General features: G+C 31.3%; 1 protein-coding gene across 2 annotated transcripts; it reads right to left on the bottom strand.

Annotated features, from left to right (window-relative positions):
- Nucleotides 1–598: 598 nt before the first annotated feature.
- On the bottom strand, nucleotides 599–20,116 carry LOC139520190 (vesicle transport protein USE1-like). Of its 2 annotated transcripts, none has more exons than XM_071312663.1 (6): nucleotides 20,094–20,116; nucleotides 16,822–16,871; nucleotides 16,407–16,485; nucleotides 15,571–15,739; nucleotides 14,696–14,862; nucleotides 599–845 (listed from the first exon to the last, which is right to left on the bottom strand). In XM_071312663.1, coding segments are annotated over exons 2-6 (597 nt in total). In that variant the 5' UTR covers nucleotides 16,824–16,871; nucleotides 20,094–20,116; the 3' UTR covers nucleotides 599–665. The 2 variants fall into 2 exon arrangements, with proteins under 2 accessions (XP_071168764.1, XP_071168763.1); XM_071312662.1 differs by lacking the exon at nucleotides 20,094–20,116 and adding an exon at nucleotides 18,228–18,438.
- Nucleotides 20,117–23,480: the final 3,364 nt, after the last annotated feature.

Consider the following 23,480-nt stretch of genomic DNA (forward strand, 5'->3'; position numbering starts at 1 on the left):
TTATATCCCTAGATACTAGTATGTGGTAGAAATAAATTAAATGTAAGTTTTGATCTCAGTTTTACTCTTACATTTGCATCAACATAGGTGTTTAACTTTAAGTCGCAATTATTACATTTTTGCACATCGGGAGGACAACTTTTTAATGGGATATAAATATGAAGTCTGCTTTGCACTAGATCGACAAGCTGTGCCAATCTCTGTCACAGAGATCATATCTGTTCTGTTCCCTACTTCAATTGCTATTGATCGTTTTCATACCTTTGACTATCAGTGCACCCCTTATAAGAGTTATTCTACATAAATGTTGATTTATTTTTATTAATTATCATATTTCTCAAAATATATAGTAGAGATAAACTGTAAACAATGCAAATGATCAGGAAAAAAAGAGAGTTTTAGCCATCAATCAAAATCAGGTCTGAAATGTTGGAAAGCCATTGTAGAAGATGCAAATAGAATCAGGTGAGTGACACAGCCTTTTAAGAGTCCCTATTTTTTTTAATGAACTCTTGTACATTTTGTACAGATATTTATCAAATGTACCCAGTTACATGCTTTTATTGAACCATTGAATCATCAATTAAAAGAACAGGTATATATTGCACATTTATTTTCACTCTTTGAATAAATAAGTATATATAACAACAATGTGTACACCTTCGTCAAAGTTTTTTAGAAAATAATTTCATAAACATAATCATAGATAAAAAGGTTAAGGTCACAATAACTAACATTATCCATATCCACCAGGAACAAGTCTGTGTATGTTTCTCTAAACGATCACTTTCCTTCTTCAATTTAACGTAATTTCCGTCAGTTAGTTTAACGCTTTCTTCTAATTTCTGCAAATAAAAGAAACAATTTAATCCATTAAGTAAAAAAATGCAATAAAAATCTAAAAAAAATACATTATTAACTTGAAACAATTACTTGGCAACGGAAACTGTTCATTTCAAAACAAAATGCAAAGAATGCAATTATTTTTCTAATTCGTGACAGATGCTTAGATGAGATGATTTTTTTTAAATGTTCATTTGTTTCATTTATATAATTTAGGAGGCATTGCATCTATTTCACAATAATAAAATTCAGTTTTTAGATTCTATTAAAAATTGTAATTACTTGATGATTATTTTTTGAAGTTTAAACAAAGTTTTTATGAGCAAAATAAACATAATGAAACTTAGAAAGTACTAAAAAAATGTTTTATGATGTAACACTTCATTTCTAATACATAATAAATAAACAGCTGCGCCATGAGCGCATGATACGCCTGACATATTGTGTGGAAGTTTTATGCAATAATCATAAATAGTTTCTGAGAAAGTTTTAAGCAATAACCAATTATTGTTTTTGAGACACGGCAGGACATGTGAAACCCCCCCACCCTGTTTTTTTTTTTACAAATATCACTAAAATAAAATTTTGAATCAAACCAAAAAAAATACAGATCTTTAGATTAATATAACAAAGCAGTGTGTACAGTTTCAAGCAATAATCATAAATTGCTTTTAAGATACGGCGCGACATGTGAACCCCCCCCCCCCCCCCCACCCTGTTTTTTTTTTTACAAATATCACTAAAATAAAATTTTGAATCAACAAAAAGTATACAGATCTTTAGATTAATATAACAAAAAAGTGTGTACAGTTCCAAGCAATAATCATAAATTGTTTTTTGAGATACGGCGTGACATGTAAAAAAAACCCTCCCATTTTTTACAAAATACTCAATAACTCAAAAATAAAACTTTGAATCATCACCAAAAAGTATACAGATCTTTAGATTAATATAAAAAAGAAGTGTGTAAAGTTTTAAGCAATAATCATAAATCGTTTTTGAGATACAGCACGACATGTAAAAACCCCCTCCCCTTTTTTACAAAATACTCAATCACTCAAAAATGAAATTTTGAATCATCACCAAAAAGTATACAGATCTTTAGATTAATATAACAAAAAAGTGTGTAAAGTTTTAAGCAATAATCATAAATCATTTTTGAGATACGGTGCGACATGTAAAAAACCCCTCCCCCTTTTTTACAAAATACTCAATAACTCAAAAATGAAATTTTGAATCATCACCAAAAAGTATACAGATATTAAGATTAATATAACTAAGAAGTGTGTAAAGTTTTATGCAATAATCAAGAATCGTTTTTGAGATACGATGCGACATGTGAAAAAAAAACACCCCCCTGTTTTAGTTACAAAGTGCCGTAACTCAAAAAGTTTACAGATCATTTGACCATCATAAAAAACAACTATATTAAGTTTCATGAAATTTAGATAAGTCGTTCTCAAGTTACGGTGCGACATGTTTACGCCGGACAGACAGACGGACAGACAGATGGACACCGGACATTTGTATACCATAATAGCGTATAAAAAAAACCAAAAACTTATAGATTAATACAGGGCTGATTTTTTCTTTCTTTATCTGTTTAAATTATATTTTTAGGGCTTTGAACATATCACACATTAATTTAGATAAAAATTCTCTCTTTAACCGTCTTGCTCAGGTGCCTAGTGTTCTCCCCAGCAATTTTTTGATAGCTCATAGGTAAGCATGTTATATTCACCAAAAAACTTATGTTACAATTAAATATTAATCTATCATATTATCATTCGTTTTGAAATCTGATATACTAGTTTTGAATCAAATATCTAGCTATAGCTAAATTAACAAAATTATAAATCAGATTTTTTTTAATTAACTCAAGTTCCAATTAAAGTTGCAATTTAATTTTTTTTTTTTTTTTTTATTTTTTTTTTAAATTTTCATTTTCTTTTTTTGTTAATGTTGCTATCTCATTGTTTACCATGTTTACATAATTATTCTTTTAAAACATTTAATACAAAAATTCTTCTTCCTCCTCTGTAAGTGGATGAGTATTCTTCACCTCAATAAATCATTAAATTGATTATTTCAGACAGATCTCTCAATTTATGTCTAAATGTATAACAATAAATTTAAACAAAAGGCTTTAAAATATTTGCTGTTTACAATAATTCCTGTTTTTCATTTTTTTCCATCTGTCACTAAATACTTGATTTCATAAACACTGATCATCATAAACATTTTTCATTATAAACAAGTCTAATCAATGTATTTCATCATCATGTTTTCAAGAGTTTGAGAAGTTTTGATAATGACAGTTAACAAGTGAATGTTTACCCATCACTCTTAGTTGAATATTTACTACCATAAAGCAAGTTTTTTTGTCTTTTAACTATGAGAACTGTTTGTTTAATTGAAACAACAGCCAACACCTTCCTTCCTTCAAATTGCTTCATACCACATCTTCTTTTTTATAAGTTTTAGTTTATTTATTAACATGATAATATAAACAGTTGATTTTTTTTTTATATTTTAATGATCAGCTGATGATCAGATAAATCATTATGTGACAGCTTAAATACATAAATTTGATTTAACACAAAATAGGATGTGAAAAAATATCAGGCAAATAAATTTTAAAATTTTAAAATTTTAAAATTGATGTGTCTGTCTTTTTCCAAACAGGCACAGTTTCTATTCATTATATACCAGGCTGTCATGATGGAACAGAAAGTTCCATTAGAATATAAGTTCCAAATTGAAAATAAACAGCTGCGCCATGAGCACATGATACACCTGACGTCTTGTTTTTAAGTTTTATGCAATAATCATAAATAGTTTCTGAGAAAGTTTTAAGCGATAACCATATATTATTTTTGAGACACATGGCGGGACATGTGAAACCCCCAACCCTGTTTTTTTTTACAAAAAACTAAATATCACTAAAATAAAATTTTGAATCAAAACCAAAAAGTATACAGATCTTTAGATTAATATAACAAAGAAGTGTGTAAAGTTTTAAGCAATAATCATAAGTTATTTTTGAGATACGGCGCGACATGTAAAAAAACCCTCCCCTGTTTAACAAAATACTCAATAACTCCAAAATAAAGTTTTGAATCATCACCAAAAAGTATACAGATCTTTATATTAATATAACAAAGAAATGTGTAAAGTTTTAAGCAATAATCATAAATTGTTTTTGAGATACGGCACAACATGTAAAAAAACCCTCCCCCTTTTTTACAAAATACTCAATAACTCCAAAATGAAATTTTGAATCATCACCAAAAAGTATACAGATCTTCAGATTAATATAACAAAGACATGTGTAAAGTTTTAAGCAATAATCATAAATCGTTTTTGAGATATGGTGCGACATGTAAAAAAACCCTCCCCCTTTTTTACAAAATATATATATACTCAATAACTCAAAAATAAAATTTTGAATCATCACCAAAAAGTATACAGATATTAAGATTAATATAACTAAGAAGTGTTTAAAGTTTTAAGCCATAATCAAGAATCGTTTTTGAGATACGGTGCGACATGAGAAAAAAACACACCCCTGTTTTAGTTACAAAGTGCCTTAACCAAGGTTGGCAAAAAAGTGGTCAATACTAGTATTGACCATGCCGGTGGTAATTACCGGTAAATACCGGGAAATACCGGCAAATACTGGTCGATTGAAATTTTAGGTGTACATTATTATTAAAACCACTCTACCTGGTCACTTACTGTTAGTACTGAAATAATGAAAGTGTTAAAAGTCATTTTAAATGTTCTCATTTCTATTTTTATTGTAAATTCTTAATAAAGAGTGATTTACAATGACTTTTTTGTACAAAAGATATAAAAAGTTTTGTTCCTGCCAAGGGGACTCATCAGTTGACTTTGACACAGAATATACCATTGCAATCATTACATTTTGCAATGGTTTTTTTGTTGTCTTCTTATACTGTATAAAAGTTCCAAATAGGATCTGTAGGTTTCAGTTTGGAGTTTAAAGTTTAGATGGTTATACAATGTGTATGTAAACATTGATTATATATAAGTAAAGGTAAAATTTACACCACATTATATATTTTTTAGTTTACACCATTAATTACAGAAGCCATAAGAGAAAAGGTCCTTCATACCATCTATTTCCTGTAGGAAGATGATTTTTGTCCCCATTTTAAAATAGACAGGAAAAATTTTATTGTTTAAAGGCATCTTCAAATATCCCTTTTATTACTTTCAATCCATGTTTTGTCATCATTTATTGGGGGCTGTTGTTTCAGTAATTTAAAATTATCACACCTAGTAATGCCAGGTGATAGCTATATAGGTAATATGACACCTGTAACTTCATTTACCTGTATTTACCTGTAAAAATTATGCATTTTCAATAAAAAATAATATCTGGATTTATAAATATTGAAATAATTAATATGTCTTTATTATTTATATATCTAAAGTATGCAATGAAATAGTTTATAAGGACTAAATTTGGAGGTATAAGAGTTTAAGATGAATAAAACATATTAAATTCATTCATTTATATCAGCTGAAACATGCTTAAAGATAAATAATTAAATATATTTTACTTTTTATCAAGTTTTTACTTCAATAAATAGTAAAAACCACAATGAAAATTTCAATTGACCAGTATTTGCCAGTATTGACCACTTGAAGAGTATTGTCCAGGGCGGTAAATACCGGTAAATACCACTGGTAAATACCGGGGGTGGTAAATACCGCCCAACCTTGGCCTTAACTCAAAAAGTTTTAATCTTATTTTCACCAAAAAGTAAACAGATCATTTGACCATCATAAGAAACAGCTATTTTAAGTTTCATGAAATTTGGATAAGTCATTCTCAAGTTACGGTGCGACATGTTTACGCCGGACAGACAGACGGACGGACACCGAGATTTGTATACCATAAAATAATCTGTAATATTATTTTCACAGAAAGAACAATATTGTTAATACCATATTTGTTCCTTATGGAATAAAGGGTATAGAATATTGGTTCCAACAGGAAAAGTTAAAGATATTATGGCATTGTTTATAAAATATTTCATGGGAATCTCTGTTAGGGGAAAAAATATACATTGACAAGGCCAGGGGAGATAACATTTTTGTAAAATATGCTTTGAGCCTTCTATTGACATAAATCAGAGACATAAGTAGTATAGATCGAGATTGGCCAGTAGAAAATCATGCCATTATCAAGTGTGTAAAATTATTCCAATTATGATTACCTAACAATATTTTTAAATATCCAATAAATCTAAACAGATGCTGAGACAATGTTAACAATCTTTCATAACATATTGTACATTTTGTTTGTAAATGTTGAAAAGGGTTGAACCTTCTGAATGGTAAATTCCATGTACTGTTAATTCAGAACTTATTGCCAAAAATGCGACAGGGTTATAATCAAAATATTTAAAACTCGGATTATGAAATTTTAAATGAATTAAACAGGATTTTTCTCCACATCACAAAAATTGAAATACCAATTTAGTCTAAATGACAAAATCGCCATATTAAAAGCACGTAATTATCAATATATTCGCAGATTATCATTTATAAAAATTCCTAATAATGCATTTTCGATCATTATTTTGTACATAAATCATGCCATTTATTTTCTTATTTGAAATGTTTTACTTTTGTCATTTCATGGCCTTTTATAGCTGACTTATTGGTATGGGTTTTACTCATTGTTGAAGGCTGTATGGTGACCTACAGTTGTTAATTTCTGTATCATTAAGACTCTGGTAAAGTGTTGTCTCATTGGCGATCATACCACATCTTCTTATTTTAAAAATTAAGCATTTATTGATCAGTTGATTGGATGGTTAAATGATTAAACAAATAGAATCATATTCAAAACAGTGTAGATGTGGCCATTGATTGGCAACCTTAAAGTATCCCATTGACTGGGGCAGATTAGGAGAACGTGTGTCTGCAACGACAACTGCTAACTACTTACTTATTATAGAATTTAAACTGTGGGGTCACCAAAGGTTCTTAACGCCTTTAATATTAAAATAGTTCGAAAAATTAATCAGGAATAACTTTATGTTTTGATTTATATTATTGATATAAATCAAAACATCGTGTTATTCCTGATTAGTTTTTCTAATTTCTTTATTTAGGTGTTGAGAACCTTTTATGACCCCACAGTTTAAGTGCCTTTAACAAGTACATAGTGAACAGCGGTTGTTACATACAAACGTTCATATAAATTGTCCCAGTCAATGGATGAATTTAATGTGTCAATCAATGACCACAGCCACACTGTTTTGAATTTCATTCTATTTGATGACATCGGTGTATTTTCCACATGTTTTAAGGCTGCCTATAATTAGTAATGTAGTGACAACACATGCTATATTTGGATCTGTTATAATCTGAACTACCTAATATGTCATATGGCCTTAAAAGAAGCTCTCATTAGCATTTTGCATGTCATATAAAAATGAGGAGATATGGTATAATAACTTATGAAATAACTATCAAGCAGAGTCAAAATGATATGAAAGTTAGCAAAAATAAGGCCTTTCAACAATGAGAAAAACCCAAACCTTAAACATGTTATAGTTTACTAATATGAGGCAGGCATTACCTGTAAATGGGGACGAAGTCTGTATGAATTATTTTTTTGTAACTTAAATATTTGTTAAAAAAAAGAAACGGAAATACCGTAACGTTTCCGATTTTGGTTCTGTTTTTAGGGATTTTAGTTGTGACGTTATTTAAATTATGACGTCATATGCAATGTAAACAAAGAAACGCTATCATCAGGTAACGTTTTTTCATATCAAGGAATTATTAAAAATGAAATTGGTATTGCGCGTTCCTTCCTATTTTATACTAGACTGATAAATATATATTTTACTCAAAGTTTCATACAAACAAGACCGGAAAAAGGAAGTACATTGTACATTTGTGCGCAGGTCCGGGATTTCAAAACACGACAAAAAAAAATTGAACGATTTTGAGTTCATTAGTATACAATAAAAAGTTAGGGAAATTTTCCCGAATTTATTTTTTTTATTGAATTTTCTACTGTTATTGGGGACTTCGTCCCCATATAAATTGCCCTGACATGAAAAATGTGAATAAACATATGAATCTTTACATGAAGTGTACAGGTTTTAAATTCAAGGCTGTTTTAAAAAGACATACGGCCGTGTATAGATATAGGAAGATGTAGTGTGAGTGCTAATGAGACAACTCTCCATCACAATCACAATTTATATAAACTAGAACACACCTGTGAAATCGCGGGCATTCAGAGCGTAGTTTAAAGTATGTAAAGTGTTGTTTGAAAAATTTTGTAAAATACTGAATGACTGGAGAATTTCAGCAAAAGTATCATGTTATAGGTTATTGGCGACAGGAAAATGTTTTTTTTTTATCCCTCCACCTTTATTTCCAAAGTTCCTAATTTTGGGTTTTCTATCAATTTCAATATGATCATACATTTAGTATGTTATGAACATTTAAGTAAGGAGCCTGTAATTCAGTGGTTGTCGTTTGTTTATGTGTTACATATGTGTTTCTCGTTCATTTTTGTACATAAATAAGGCCGCTAGTTTTCTCGTTTGCATTGTTTTACATTGTCATATTTCAGGGGCTTTTGAACCTGAGTATGCGATATGGGCTTTGCTCTTTGTTGAAGGCCGTACGTTGACCTATAGTTGTTAATTTCTGTGTCATTTTGTTCTCTTGTGGAGAGTTGTCTCAACATGGCAATCATACCACATCTTCTTTTTTTTGTAATCAATGAATTTTGTAAAAGATTTAATGACTGGAGAATTTCAGAAAAGGTATCAAAAGTTCACATGAATAATTTTAGCACTTATCTGTATATTATGAACATTCATTACTATATAAATAAAGTGTATTTATTTTACTTTCAATTCTAAGTTTACTAATCGATCCATGGTGGTCATTGATATAGTATACAGACCCTCTCTATTTAATAAACTCTGTGACCGCCGTGGATAGTTAACTTGAAAATGATAGCAGATAAAATTCTGAAAAATTCAAAATACACTTTATTCGTAGTATATGTATGTTCAAAGTATACAGAAAAACGCAAACCGGAAGTCTAATCTGACTTAAAATTTCGTCCAATGACGGGACAATATCTGGATGCCTTTTTTCTCCCAAAATAGCTCAATCTGAATAATCATATGAATGGATGACAAATACGACTATGCACTGTACCTATAGGACACAGAGGCGTGTTGATTAATTTATTGTGGAAAGAAGAGAAGCGACACACAAAATGAGGTCTTCTTGTTTAATAGTATAGATGGCTGACAAATGCAACTATGCACTGTACCTATAGGACACAGAGGCGTGTTGATTAATTTATTGTTGAAAGAAGAGAAGCGTCACACAAAATGAGGTCTTCTCGTTTAATAGTATAGATATGCTCCTGCTAGGCACATGTTTCTACAACACACCCGCGAAATTGGGGAAATAGAGCGTATGTAAAATGCAAAAAAAATATACTGACTGGAGAATTTCGGGAGAGGTATAAAAAGTCAAAGGTACTTAGGGACTGGGCACATTTTTTTGCCCTCCCCCTATTTTCCAAATACCGATTTTTATACCTTCTGTTATTCTGTACTCTATGAACATTATATACTTAAATTACTATACAGAGAATTTCAGGAGAGGTATAAAAAGTCAAAGGCACTTATATGCCAGCTTTAGCTGGCACTTATGGTAGAAGCATCGTTTTGGAATAAAGAACGATAACTCTCTCTACACGACCCATCAGAAAAGTTTCGTCACTCTCGTTAAATCTCGTACGACTATTTTTTTAATGGCGGCCGAATTTAACGTTTCAACGCGAACTTGAAAAAACGGGACAGATCGGAATAATTTCGAGGTTAAATACGACATAAATTTTTATTTGTTTACAAAAACAAGAATTCAGAAATTTTGGTAACTTGTGTAGCTTATTTTAATTTTATTGTACCACGGAAATCACCGAAGTTAGGACAACAACATCTGACGCCATGTTTCGTCTGCTTCAACTTTCCATTATCAGTGAGGTCAATACAAATTACCTCAATAATCACAGGTACTTTATTTAAAAGTCACAAAATAATAATTAACGATAACATATTTAGCGTAAAAGTTCCGTCCAGCTATGGGAACACAGATAAAACCTCTGCAAGCAATACATTTCGGATTTTTTTTATAATGGCCATGCGGCATGCGGGGTAAACTCCAGTGCACTGGTTGACAATGACTTCTTATGATTATCTGCCACATAATTCCCCACATCAAGGAACAGTGATAATGCCGTTGGTTATAATTTTGAATGTGATCACGGTTATTCATGTAGACAGTGGCGAATCCAGAACTTTTCATAAAGGGGGGGGGGGGGGGGGGGGGGGGGGGGCGCTGACTGACCTAAAGTAAAGGGGAGCTCCAGTCATGCTTCAGTGATTCCCTATATAATCAAAAAAATTTTTCACACGAAAGAGGGGTGGGAGGCGGCCCCCCTGAATTCGTCCATGGTAGCCCACAGACTAATTAAAAACTTAACAAAAAAAATATTCAAATATTGAAATAATTCACAATCTTCTAATTCTGTACTTCCTTTGTCAAACTCTCAATAAATCTTTTCATTGATTATGTCAGATATCAGATATCTATCTACCTTTATATAGAGTCCCAGGAGATGGAAACTTTTTTTGTTTTCTCTCTCTAAGTTTAACTTTAATCATAAAAGGAGACTTAATTGAGTCTGAGTAGTACATTTAGTACTGTATATATTGCATGTATTGTATGCTCCCATATTGTCCAAAATTGGATTTTATAGGAAGATGGAGTTATTATGATAACCCATGAGAATACCATGACTTTGATAGGTATATACAGGGCATGTTACTTTGAACTTCCAAGAAGTTGGAAGTATGTTGGCTACATAAAATTCAAGCTGCAGCAGTCGCCTGTATATTTTATGCATCAGTTTAAACCTGATCAAAACATTTTCACTCTACCAAGTACATGTGTACTTTATCACTATATCACTATCAGGTTCACATTTCAACCTATTTAGAAATACACACTTATGGTTATATAACATCAGTCACAGTACCAAAATTGCACTCAGCTACCAAATTGCACCTACATGTAGTCAACAAAAAAGCTGCGGAAATCTTACAAGTTTTCTTTCACCATGTGAAGTTATCTAATTATCATATTTTTAAAATGAGCAAATTAAATTTGTCACCAGTGTCCTTTTCTTCAAAAAATAAGAGTTGAAGCATGGAATAATGTGAAATTGTTTTGAAGAAATAAAACAAAACATCTGTTTATATTCCAGTTTTAAGGATTTGAAATTAAACATGTAATGATGTATGGAATTTGGGTACTGACCTCATTACAGAATCATGGACTGTTTGTAGGTCAGTTCAAACCCATTTCTCTATGACTCTACATACATGGACTGAAAATTAAATTGGTTTAACTATATTGTAATCAAGGATATAGTCTACAAAATAAGCACAGAATGGACTTTTGTCTAGTTCATAAAAAAAGCTGGTAAAAAACTGACAATATAGGTGCAATTTGGGTACTCTAATGTAAGCAACTTCACAAATACAAATTTATTTTTATGACCAAAATAAAAAAGAAAGTACATCCCTGAAGGCAATAAAATGCTTTGCCATACACAGCCTGATATGACCATAGATGTATATCTATCATATAAAAACACCAAAAATCAGTTGAAATCAAGCATATTTTAATTTTGGACCCTTCAAACTTCAATATGGACTAATTTGAAAACAGGTATCAGGTGAACCCAAACATTTCTATTCAACAGCAGTCACTAACTTCATATCTCCTTAATTTTATATGATAGTCCTACAAAGATATTGAAAATTTGTTGATTTTTTTTTCTTTTCTAGCTTCTCTCATGTGAAAGCGGTACCTTTTTGGTCACTATTTATGTGTTGCGTCTAAATAAGAATTGTAACACTTTATAGTGACTGAACAGGTCAAACAAATACTTCTCAAGAAGCAGAAAAAGAAGAAAACTTGGAACAGTACCAGCCATGCCAATATATATATGAATAAAAACTCAGATGAGAATAGCATGGACAATATGTTAGATATATGTCCTTGTGAATAGTAAGGAAAGTTATCAATAATTCTGCAGATAATGCAATTTTTATATCAAGTGTTTTGTACATTTTCTGTTAAAAATTTTACACAATCAGTGAAACTTTCAAAAAAGGCTAAACTAAATTTTGATTACTGAAAATTTTATTTACCAAAAAACCTTTGTGTTTCTGTAAGAGAAAAAAATTCATGTGCAATTTTGGGAAATTTAAAAAAAAAAAGGGAAAGAAAATCCTTTTGCCACCCACTGGCGCATGTCAATTGTGAATAATTATTATACTTACCAAATATATTTATTTATCATGATACTGAAGTCGACATTATCAAGGAGTACACATCGTAGGATAAATGCACAAATTACAGATAAAATAATTAAAACACCCTATTTTGTGTGCATCTCCTGCCAAATCAGTATTTGTTTCATCTATATAAACTAGATAAGTAATAATCAATGCAAAATGGTAAATTTTTGAAGATAAACACAAAGTTTTGTAAAAGAAAACATACCAAAAATGTTGTACCATAACCCCCAAAATCAATTCTAATCTTCCTTTCGAGTATTGAATCTTCTAGCACAATTTCATAGAGATCCATTCAATTATACTAAAGTTATTGTCTGGAAACCAAATGTGTCTTCTTGAAAACAACTACGACATGATTAAGCATTACTCGAAAGCAAATTTTTGACATACTTGTATTTCCCATTTCCATTCTCAATTTTATTTTGTTGTCATATCCTAAAAACTTAAAAAGTCAACTAACAAAAAAAATATATGCAAGAAATGACATTAAACTGACTCTGAATTATTGATGTAGAACCCATAAACTGAAGATGATCATGTTTTTTTTACGTTCAATTCAGATTTTATTCACCAAACCCCTTCAGCGATATCAATTAAAATTATTTAGTAAAAATTTAACACTAGTATTTAGGTTCATCATAAGAAATTGGTAAAAACAACTGTATTTTCACCTAATAAACAACTGTGTACAGACTTAATTACCTGTGCGGTTTGGGAAGTTTTAAATGTTTTTAGATATATAAAAGTTAAATTTATTTTGCATATCTGAAAGATAAAATCGTTTTTGGTGAAGATCTGGGTTTAAAATATTTTTTTGTCCTCTGCTTGAACAGATATTTTTTTCATCAATTTGGGAATTGATTTTTTTTTTTATTAAAAAGGAAAATACTATAGCCCCTCCTGGCTTTTGAAGTTCAATGATCATTTCCTAAACATTTTCCATCTGAACTTATTTTATTTTAGACAAAAACTTTATGTTAATGAAGTCTACGACATTCGTCCTGAACATTCGTCATGAACATGCATGAAATATTTGCCACTGGACGTTAAGTAACCAACAACCAATCAATATATAGGACATTGTCTTGGTATAAAGCTGGCATTTAAGGTAGCGCCTTCCTCATATTATATATATATCAGTGAACGCCATGAATAGTAAAGAGCCCCCTCCCAAGATAACCATTGGAATTTATAGTAAATTATAACAAATACAGTTATTCATACTAAATGTATGTAAGTAAACAGAAATATATCCTTTGATACGCCGTTGATAGTAAACCATAAGCTGAATCACTGAAGCATGAGAGGAACGCCTCCCCTTTTAGGTCAGTCAGCGCCCCTCCCTTATGAAAAGTTCTGTATCCACCACTGTAAGCTAATTGATAGTAAATAGCAAATATTATTCATTTTCGTTTTCCTCCAAAAACAACCCAAACTGAAACACGTTAAGCAAGGATGATACGTGCTAGAACTCAAAATGATAGCAGAAAGCAAATTTATATACTTTATTCATAGTCTTTGTATGTTCAAAGTACAGAAAAACACAAACCGGAAGTCTAATCCGACTTAAAGTTTTGTCCAATGACGGGAAAATATCTGGACGCATTCTTTTTCGTTTTTATCCCAAAATAACCCAAACTGAATGATCATAAGAATGGATGACAAATGCGACTATACATGTTACCAATAGGACACAGAGGCATGATGATTAATTTATTGTGGAAGGAGGAGAAGCGACACACAAAATGAGGTCTTCTCGTTTAATAGTATAGAAATAAACCATTAAAGGTCAAAGTACAGTCTTCAACACGTACCCTTGGTTCACACCGAACAGTAAGCTATAAAGGGCCCTGAAAAATTGCTAGTGTTAAACTATTCAAACGGGAAAACCAACCGTCTAGTCTATATAAAAAATTAAGAAAAGAGACACACTTATGAACCACATCAACATTACGACAACTAAGTGAACTACTGAACATCAGATTCCAGACTTATCATCCTTATGACAAGTACAAACAATTGCAGCGGGTTTAAATGTTGTGTGCTGTGCGTTTATTTATTCTACATTTGCTAGAGGTATAGAGGGAGGGTGAAGATTTCACTCAATATGTTTAACCAAGCCTTTTATTTGTGCCTGTCCATAGTCAGGAGCCTTTTGGCCTTTGTTAGTCTTGTTTTTTTTATACATTTTAGTTCAATTTTATATGTTTTGGAGTTTGGTGTGACCTCTGTTTTCATTGAACTAGTGCACATTTTGTTTAAGGGCCAGCTGAAGCCAGCCTCAGGGTGAGGGATTTTCTTTGTTGTGATGAAAACTCATTGGTGGTATTTGGCTGTTTTCTTTTTTAAATCCCTATTGAAATCTCTTGGTTTTTTTTTAGATTTGATCTACATACCTTATTATCCTCTCTGACAATCTGTCCTGAGTCTCGTATACTCTCCTTCAGATTCCTGGTCAATTGCAGCATTTCCTCTGCCAGTTTTTCGTGCATCTGATGTTGATGCTGTATAACGATATCTATATCTTTATCTGTTTTAACATTCCTTTGTCTTAATCCACTATCTACAAAGACAACTTTTAATATAATTAAAGTTATTTAGTCTAAGGAAAAATATCATTTCAAATTAAGAAAAGGGCTTTGCAGAGAGCACTGTATAAATTTATTTAAGGAGTTGAGAAAATGTAAAGGGATATATCATGAAGTTCAGCTTAAGTACGTAATCTGACTTGAAAAAAATTATATCAATGAAATTGAGTTTCAAAAGGGATGATCCATGAAGCCTGTTTCCAACAGTTGACCTCTAATCCTCTATATATAAAATTGCATTAGTTAATGAAACAATTCTAAAACATTTTAAAGCTTCACTGCATTTATGTTTGATGGATATGTAACGTATAAACTAGCCAGATCAGGCATGGTTTATATCAATAAGCTTGGTTAAACATTGTTAAATAAAACCTATAGTTGACAAATATTTGTTTTTTACATGCTTTTTGTAACAATATTTTATATTCTGAAAATAAAGCTTTATAAATTAAGTTCCCAAGAGGGGCGTTTCTGCATTTTCCTTCTTGAAACCGAGAAAATGAATACCGGGTAGTTGAAAACAAAAGGAGATAAAAATGTTTACATATGCCATATACATGTAGTTATAAATTTCTATAGCTTTATGATCATGTCTTGAGTAGTACATATAGGCATGCAGATTTAAGAAGTACCGTTACACCTGAACTGTTGATTAAAACATTTAAGTTTTTAGACTTACTTACCATCAAGTTTATCTGTCTCTGGTCCCAATAACTCTTCTCTTAAATCTTTTTGATGTCTAGCAACTGTTTTTTTCTGCAATTCTGCTGATGAAACAGAGTTATGTCCCTTAGCAGATTTTGCCACATTAGGAAGTTGTTCTGCAGCTAAAGCTTTCTCTGTTACAGTTGGCTGTTACATGTAAAAGAAAAAAATAAAGAAATAAACTTTAACTTCTAATTAACAAAACCAAAAGTATGTTATGGCATAATTATTAAAAGTTATATAACACTGTACTCCATCTATTATTCTAAAAAAAAAATTACATATTTTCAACAGATTTAATTGTTTTTTGAGCTTTAAATTAACTGAATGTTGTCTATTATATATTCATGCTGTTACTTTATAATCACAATACAAATGAACTAATTATTTCAACATATATATACATGTATTAAGAATGATATTGAATAATTCAATTCATATTCAATGTTACATGATAAATAACAAGAATGTGTCCCCAGTACACGGATGCCCCATCCGCAATATCATTTTCTATGTTCAGTGGACAGTGAAATTGGGGAAAATCTCTAATTTGGCATTAAAATATTTAGAAAGATCATTTTATAGGGAACATGTGTACTAAGTTCCAAGTTGATTGGACTTCAACTTCATCAAAAACTACCTCAACCAAAAACTTTAACCTGTCGCTGGACAGACCGACGGACAAACGGACAGATAGACGGACAAACGGACGGTTGCACAGACCTTAAAACATAATGCCTATAAATGGGGCATAAAAAGTTTTATTATTTTGGTCAAATGACTTTCAAAATTCCAGTTAAAGAAAAACAACTACCATTTTTTCTGCCTGAAGTAAACCTTTCAAGAATTCCACCTTACGAGTGTATTCATTTAGCATATCCTGACCTGGCTTCCTGAAAAATAATCAAAATGAAATCAAAATGAGTATTAAATTATTTTTTTTAAATTTCCACTATAACATTGCATGTATATTATATATATATATATATATATATCATATGTACATGTAAGTTTATAAAGTTGAAGTATCAAAAGGGACATGTTTTTTAGCATCTTGGAAATAAGGAAGTAATAACATATGATATTGTGAAAAATCTAGTGTTTACTTCATAAAAAAAAATTCAAATGCCAGTTCAAATTAATTGTAACCATGTCGCATTTTTCATTTTTCGCAATAGTAAAAACATCGCAATAATTACTTAATTGACAGTAATGTAAATTATACTTACATTGAGGACTTCTTAATCTGAGATAACTGGTCTTGCAGTGCAACAACATACTGGAATTAATAAAAGAAATCATTACATAACATCATTCATTTACCATGTACATGTACATGTATACCTTAAAATGTTTATATTAACAATACATACATGTGTTACTTATAACACTTACACAGTGTGCTTGTAACACAAAATGATATAACCAGGGTTCACAAATTTCATATAACATGTATAGAGTGAGATTGAGCAAAAATGTTTTGCTTTCGTGTATGACTGTTTAACCTGATTTACTACCCTGGTATCGCGCCCAATATACTTTCGCACCCTACACGTTCGCACCTCGCACGTTGGCACCCAAGGTCCGTTTGCATTCTACACGTTCGCGCCCAATTTTAATTCAAATTCCAGTTGAATAATTGGAAAATCATCATTGTTGTTTTTAATTGCTTTCGTGTAAATACTGAATGTATTTATAGCTTGGTATGAGTAAAAGATTGAAGATTATAAATGAAAAACACAAAAGATAATTGTTTTTAACAGCTTGGTCCCTTTGATCTGAAACAATGAAACAATAAAATATAGCAATACACTATTATAACCAAAACATGATAAAATTTATTCAAGACTCAAAAAAAAAAAAACGTAGTCAGAATCTCACTTCATTTTGAAACAAGTCAATGAAACAAAGTTATACATGTTATAGTAATACACTAACCAAAACATGATAAAGAGTTATTCAACACAAAATAAAACGTTGACAGAATCCCACTTTATTTAGAAAGGAATATTTTTTTTTTAACAATACACTATCCAAAACATGATTAAGATTTATTCAACACAAAAAAATGCTGTATCACTTTATTTTGAGACAATGAAAACAATAATACTTATAAGAATACTACTTGATTACAAAGTTGAAATAGGGCGCGAACATGTAGGGTGCGAACGGACTTTGGGTGCGAACATGTAGGGTGCGAAAGTGAAAGGGGTCGAACATGAGTGGGTGCGAACGTGAATGGGCGCCAATGGACCCGGATTCTACTACCCTCATGCATGTAAATATTAAAAAGCAAAAGGGGATAATTTGTGCTATACAAATGTAAATTTGTACATGTATAATTTCCATATTCAGTGATTAGTACGAGATTACTCTGACGTCCAACGGCTGTTTTGCCAGACAAGCTTATCTGGCAAAACAGCCTTTGGACGTCAGAGACAGAGTAAAATTATCTCGATAATTTCAGTGATGAACATGTATTTTTCAGCTCCTGCTTTGTGTTTTTGAATATAACTCCCCTCCCCTGGAGTCAATAAAGGTTTTTTTTCTGGGACGCCTTCGTCTTGCCAGACGTCATAATTATTTGGACTAAACTTATGATGTTATAGCTGTCATTTATCATATGTCTGTTTACCTTCTCAATTCTCCAGTCCCACAAACTTCTTTCTTTTGCCATATTTTCACATCTCATTAACAACCGACTGAAATTTATTTCAATCCTTGATGACATCCTAATTTTTCAAAGAAACAGGGCTTTTACTTAAATGATAAATCGGGCTATCTTAATAAATGTCCACGCAATCACTGTGAAGTCACCATGTTGCATTCTACTTTGCTCTTTTGGGTTTTGGTCTGATTTGAAAGGAGCGTTCGAATTTTCAGGCGACACTTCCGCTGTCTTCAAGAATATAATTCAATGAACTTTTTGACTTATTTTGTCTACAGTATAACACAAATTTTTATATAAAATATAACACAAGTACAAATAATAAAAAAATGGAAAAATAAGAAGATTGTATAAGATACTGAGTATGTAGGCCTATTGTCTAGAACCAGAATACAAAAGTAGAACACACCTAAGAGATATGTCTAAAGTTTAAAAACCCAAACTATATCATATAAACTACGAAGGACCAATTACATTCATATAAACATTAATAAACAAAAATAAAACTGATTCGCATGCACTTTTAACACCAGAAATACTCACATAATTGTTTAAAATTATAAATGAGAGAATATTATAGAATACAATTTACTAACATATTGGAGTGGAGATTCTGTCATGTATAAAGAGAGATAACTCGTTTTTGATTTGAAGAACTATATTTCTGATATTTCTGGTTTTATAATTTGTATATATATTTTCAATTTTTTTTATGTATAAAATCTACCTCATTATACTTGATATTTTACTTCATTTCTTTGCATGTTGTGTATTATCACAAAAATAAACCTTGCTTATTTTATGATAATTATTGTATTATGATGTTTATGTATCTTGCCAAATTGGTAAATTTATACAATATATATCATATATTGTCTATTAAATCTCTATACAGAAGAAACAAAATCTGTAAAAATTCTTTCTAAATCATCCTATCTTGTAAAAAAGACTTTTAAGTTACATTTTTTGTTAAAAACAAGATTGTAACTTTGTACACTGACATTTCCACAAGGAACTTTTTGATAAGCAAAACATTCACGGTAAGAGGTCTCATTTTAAACAAAAATAAGCATAATCTAGGACACATTTTTAATAATGAGCTAGCTGAGGCCCACCTTCGGATGCGGGGATTTCTCTCTGCATTGAAGACTCATATTGGTGGCCTTCGGTTCTTTGGTCGGGTTGTTGTCTCTTTGACAGATTCCCCATTTCCATTCTCAATTTTATACTAAGCATATACAAGTGGATAAGCTTTATACACACTGGTAAGCATTATAAAAACTAACTATGATTACAACAACTATTAACTATAAACAGTAAAAGTAAGTATACCATGTTAAACACATGTACTATAAACATAAAATGCTGCGATATTGTCAAATTTTAAACACCAATTAACTCAAAAGCGTATATCATGTATATCTTAATAAAGAAAAATAAATATATATTTTATAAGATCTATAAAAGCCACGTCTGTAAAACTACCAGTTTTCTATTTTTTAAACTTATTTTTTTAAGAAGGCCATTTAGTGGCATATATTTCAGAGAAAAATACTAGCATATTTATAGGACACGGTACGACCTTCGCCTTAGGTCAAATTCCATACATTGTAGTAAGTTATTAGTAAAGGTCCGCCTGTGAAGACGAAATGTGAGAAAATTCTTGAAGAAAAAAACCCAACGACCTCATCTATATTTACCAGTTGTTTTTAGTTATTTTCAATTGATTTTTCTTTTGTTATTACACGTCAACAATCTTTTATTTGGCTAGCAAAGTTTAGATTCGTACTAAGCTGGCAAGTGATTTTTGTAATTATTGTAAAGTATACTCACATTGAGGCATTTTTAATCCGAGATAACTTGTCTCGTTGTGACATGTGTAATAAAAAGAATTTATAATTTATCAATTAAATACCATGTAGATTTGTTTGACTTACTGGTAAAACCTATTCTGCTATATGGAGGCGAAATATGGGGTTACGAAAACATAGATATACTAGAAAGAGTTCAAACAATTTTTTTAAGCTACTTTTACATCTTAAGCCATCTACTTAAAACGACTTCATTTATGGAAAACTGGGTCGCTATCCCCTAGAAATATATATAAAAACTAGAATTGTATCTTATTGGACAAAGTTAATTACCGGTAAAGAAAGTAAGCTCGCTGCTGTAATGTTTAGATACCTTTTCCAGTTAGCACAAGAAACAACATTTCGATCGCGATCGTTAGACAAGATGAAAAGTATTCTAGACAATTGTGGATTCTCTTACTTATGGTCACTTAAACACATCAACTAACATTAAATCGATAATTAAACAAAGACTAGAAGATCAGTTTACACAGTCATGGTCAGGAAAGGTAAACGATTCGCCTAAAGCCCTGAATTATCGCCCATACAAGACATCACACAATTTCGAACACTACCTTAACGTACTTGATGATAAAGATGTAATAACAATGTCGTGGTTTAGGACAATGAACTGCCGATTGAAAATGGTAGATGGCAAAACATTCCCCGAAAACAGAGAAAGTGTCCGTTTTGCAGAGTTGCTATAGGTGACGAATACCACTATGTAATGGAATGCAACAGTCTCTTGACAGATAGAACACTACTTATTGACAAGAAATACCTAACGAACTGTAATGTCTTAAAATTTAATGCTATTATGAACCAAAAACAGAAATCTAAACTTCGAAAATTGTGCCAATTTATTAGAATTATAAATGACAAACTGGATTCTCTCTGATGTTAATCTGTCGGCTATTCTGATCATACCGTTGTAAAAAACTCATATTTAATGCTTCCTCAACAAATGTACATATATGCAAGTTATGTTAACTAATGTGTTTTTCTGTATACCTTTGTCCAACTTAATTGATACCAGAATAAAATGATATATAGATATATAATAAAATTTGTCTGTTTGTCTTTTTCAATTATACCCATGGCGTTATCAGTTTATTTTCGATCTATGAGTTTGAGTGTCCCTCTGGTATCTTTCGCCCCTCATTTACAAAGTGTGCTATAGTGACCTAATATGATATATAATTCGGATCAGTAAATTCCACATGGGACGAGAGCCAGCGATCTTGTTTTATTCAGAATTATTTCATCCATTTCCTTATACAATTAGTTGTTTGTGCATGTAGTTAACAGCCAAAATTAACGCTGCTGAAGCACTCACCATGCACTTAGATTTAAAAGAAACGAATGATCATGAGATAGCTATTTTTATGCGTTATAATTGACACAGTTCAACTAATAATTTTTAGTCTGATTTTGATTTTTTATATAGTGTAGAGATATCTAGTTGCAATAATATCTTGTTACCTCATTCGTACACGAAGAATTGCATTCTGCTACCTCGTATAGTATCCATAGTTTTGCAGGAGTTAATAAAACCACGGATTAACGTACACTTAACTGAAGCAACAATAAAAATAAAGATCGCCTGTTGTTATGTCAAATACCGCGTAGAATCTCAACATTGAGAACACCAAAGGGTGACTGGGGAATAGAAATATGGTCACTTGGTCTTCTTCCGACCGGCAGTAAAACGCTTGCCGAAGTGGGGCATCCGTTTGACTGTGCGGGATGTATCAACCTTGCAGCCACGTCCCGTCAGAATGGGGCGCTTAATCCGATGCCTCGTTTAAAGAGAGTACCGCGCTCTTTGCACGTTAAAAAACCCTAACAAAATTCGTTAAGGGGTGGTCCGTTCCAAGGCAAAATTTCTGTTCCTATCCAATACACCCTTATTTTCAAGAGGCAGTCCACATTCCCCGAACACATCATCCCAGATGGCCTCTAGTATTACAAGACCTACCTATTGTATTTTTGTCAACTTGTTCTCGTCCTGAACATGCATGAACTATTTACCACTGGACGACGTTAAGCAACCAACAATCAATCAATCAACATAGAGAAAACCACATAACGTATAATCCGCTATAAAAGGTCCCGACATGAAAAAATGAGATACAATTCAATCGAAAAAATAAGTGCATAATTTATAACAAAACAGTTTACGAAAAGACAGTATTACAGACATGAATTATACGACAACCCCTGATTACAGTCTCTTGATTTGGTCCAGACACATAGGTGTGGTTTGTGAAGACAACTCTTCCCTTAAACGCGCCAGTTATGCAACAGCACAACTTCTAATGAACAATATTTTAGCCAAAACATTTTTTGGTATTGTATTGCTTTTGCAGAAAGCTATTTGTGTCTTAAACTTTTCTGTTCTTAAAAATATTGCCTTTTTAGCGGACTTCCAACCAGTAGAGTAAACCGTTCGTTTAATTGAGAGCTGCTCGAATCTTAATTTCTTGGGGAAAATAGTTTGTTACAGAAGAGAATTGAAAAATGTTTTTCTTTAAAAGACGATTGCGTGCCTTTGAAATAAGCCTTCCATTTGAAAAAAAATATCATTTATAAAATGTTGGGTTGGTCGGTCCTTCAAATTTGATTTTTATTATGCTTCAATAAATAGAATGAAAAATAATTAATGTCTTCATAGGAAGCAAACACAACTAGAACTTTGATAGGTAGAATAAATCTGTCAATTTTTGATATTTCATCAGTGTCGTAATAGATAGAATAAGTATTTGTACAATTACTACTCTTGACTTAATTATTGATTAATAATTATAACCATGTTGTTCAATCACTGCTTCTCGTATTATTGGGATCAATATAGATTCGCTTATTTCAAGTTTACAACAATACTGCGATGTTTCTCTTCTTTGAATGATTAGTTTGTTAATTGTTACAAACTTAATATTTATGACGTTGTTGTATGACATCTTTCACGGTGTATAACCATAACGGCCACTTCTGGCGGAAACGGATACTGCCACCAAAACCAACGGCGACTTTCGGAGTTTTTCCTATGATGGACTCGGACGACGATCCGAATAATGATGATTTAGACAAATCTGTTAGGTAAGTGATACAATTGCTGTGTCCACGGAATCCTCGGATGCTTTTTTGTCATCTCGAAACCACTTATCCCAACGGACATGTATTCCTTTTATATTTGATTAGCATTTTAAACTAGTGACTATGTGTTGTGCAACTCTTTTTCCATCAAAATGATAATTATTTCCGCTTTAATTAGAACAGTATTAGCCATACTTACATTGTTTTGACGTAAACTTTCTTTTGTTAATAACATTTTGTGCATAATTCAAGATTTAAAGTCAAACTCCTTCCT

Source organism: Mytilus edulis, chromosome 4 (genome assembly GCF_963676685.1).
Source record: "Mytilus edulis chromosome 4, xbMytEdul2.2, whole genome shotgun sequence".
Taxonomy (NCBI): Eukaryota; Metazoa; Mollusca; class Bivalvia; order Mytilida; family Mytilidae; genus Mytilus; species Mytilus edulis.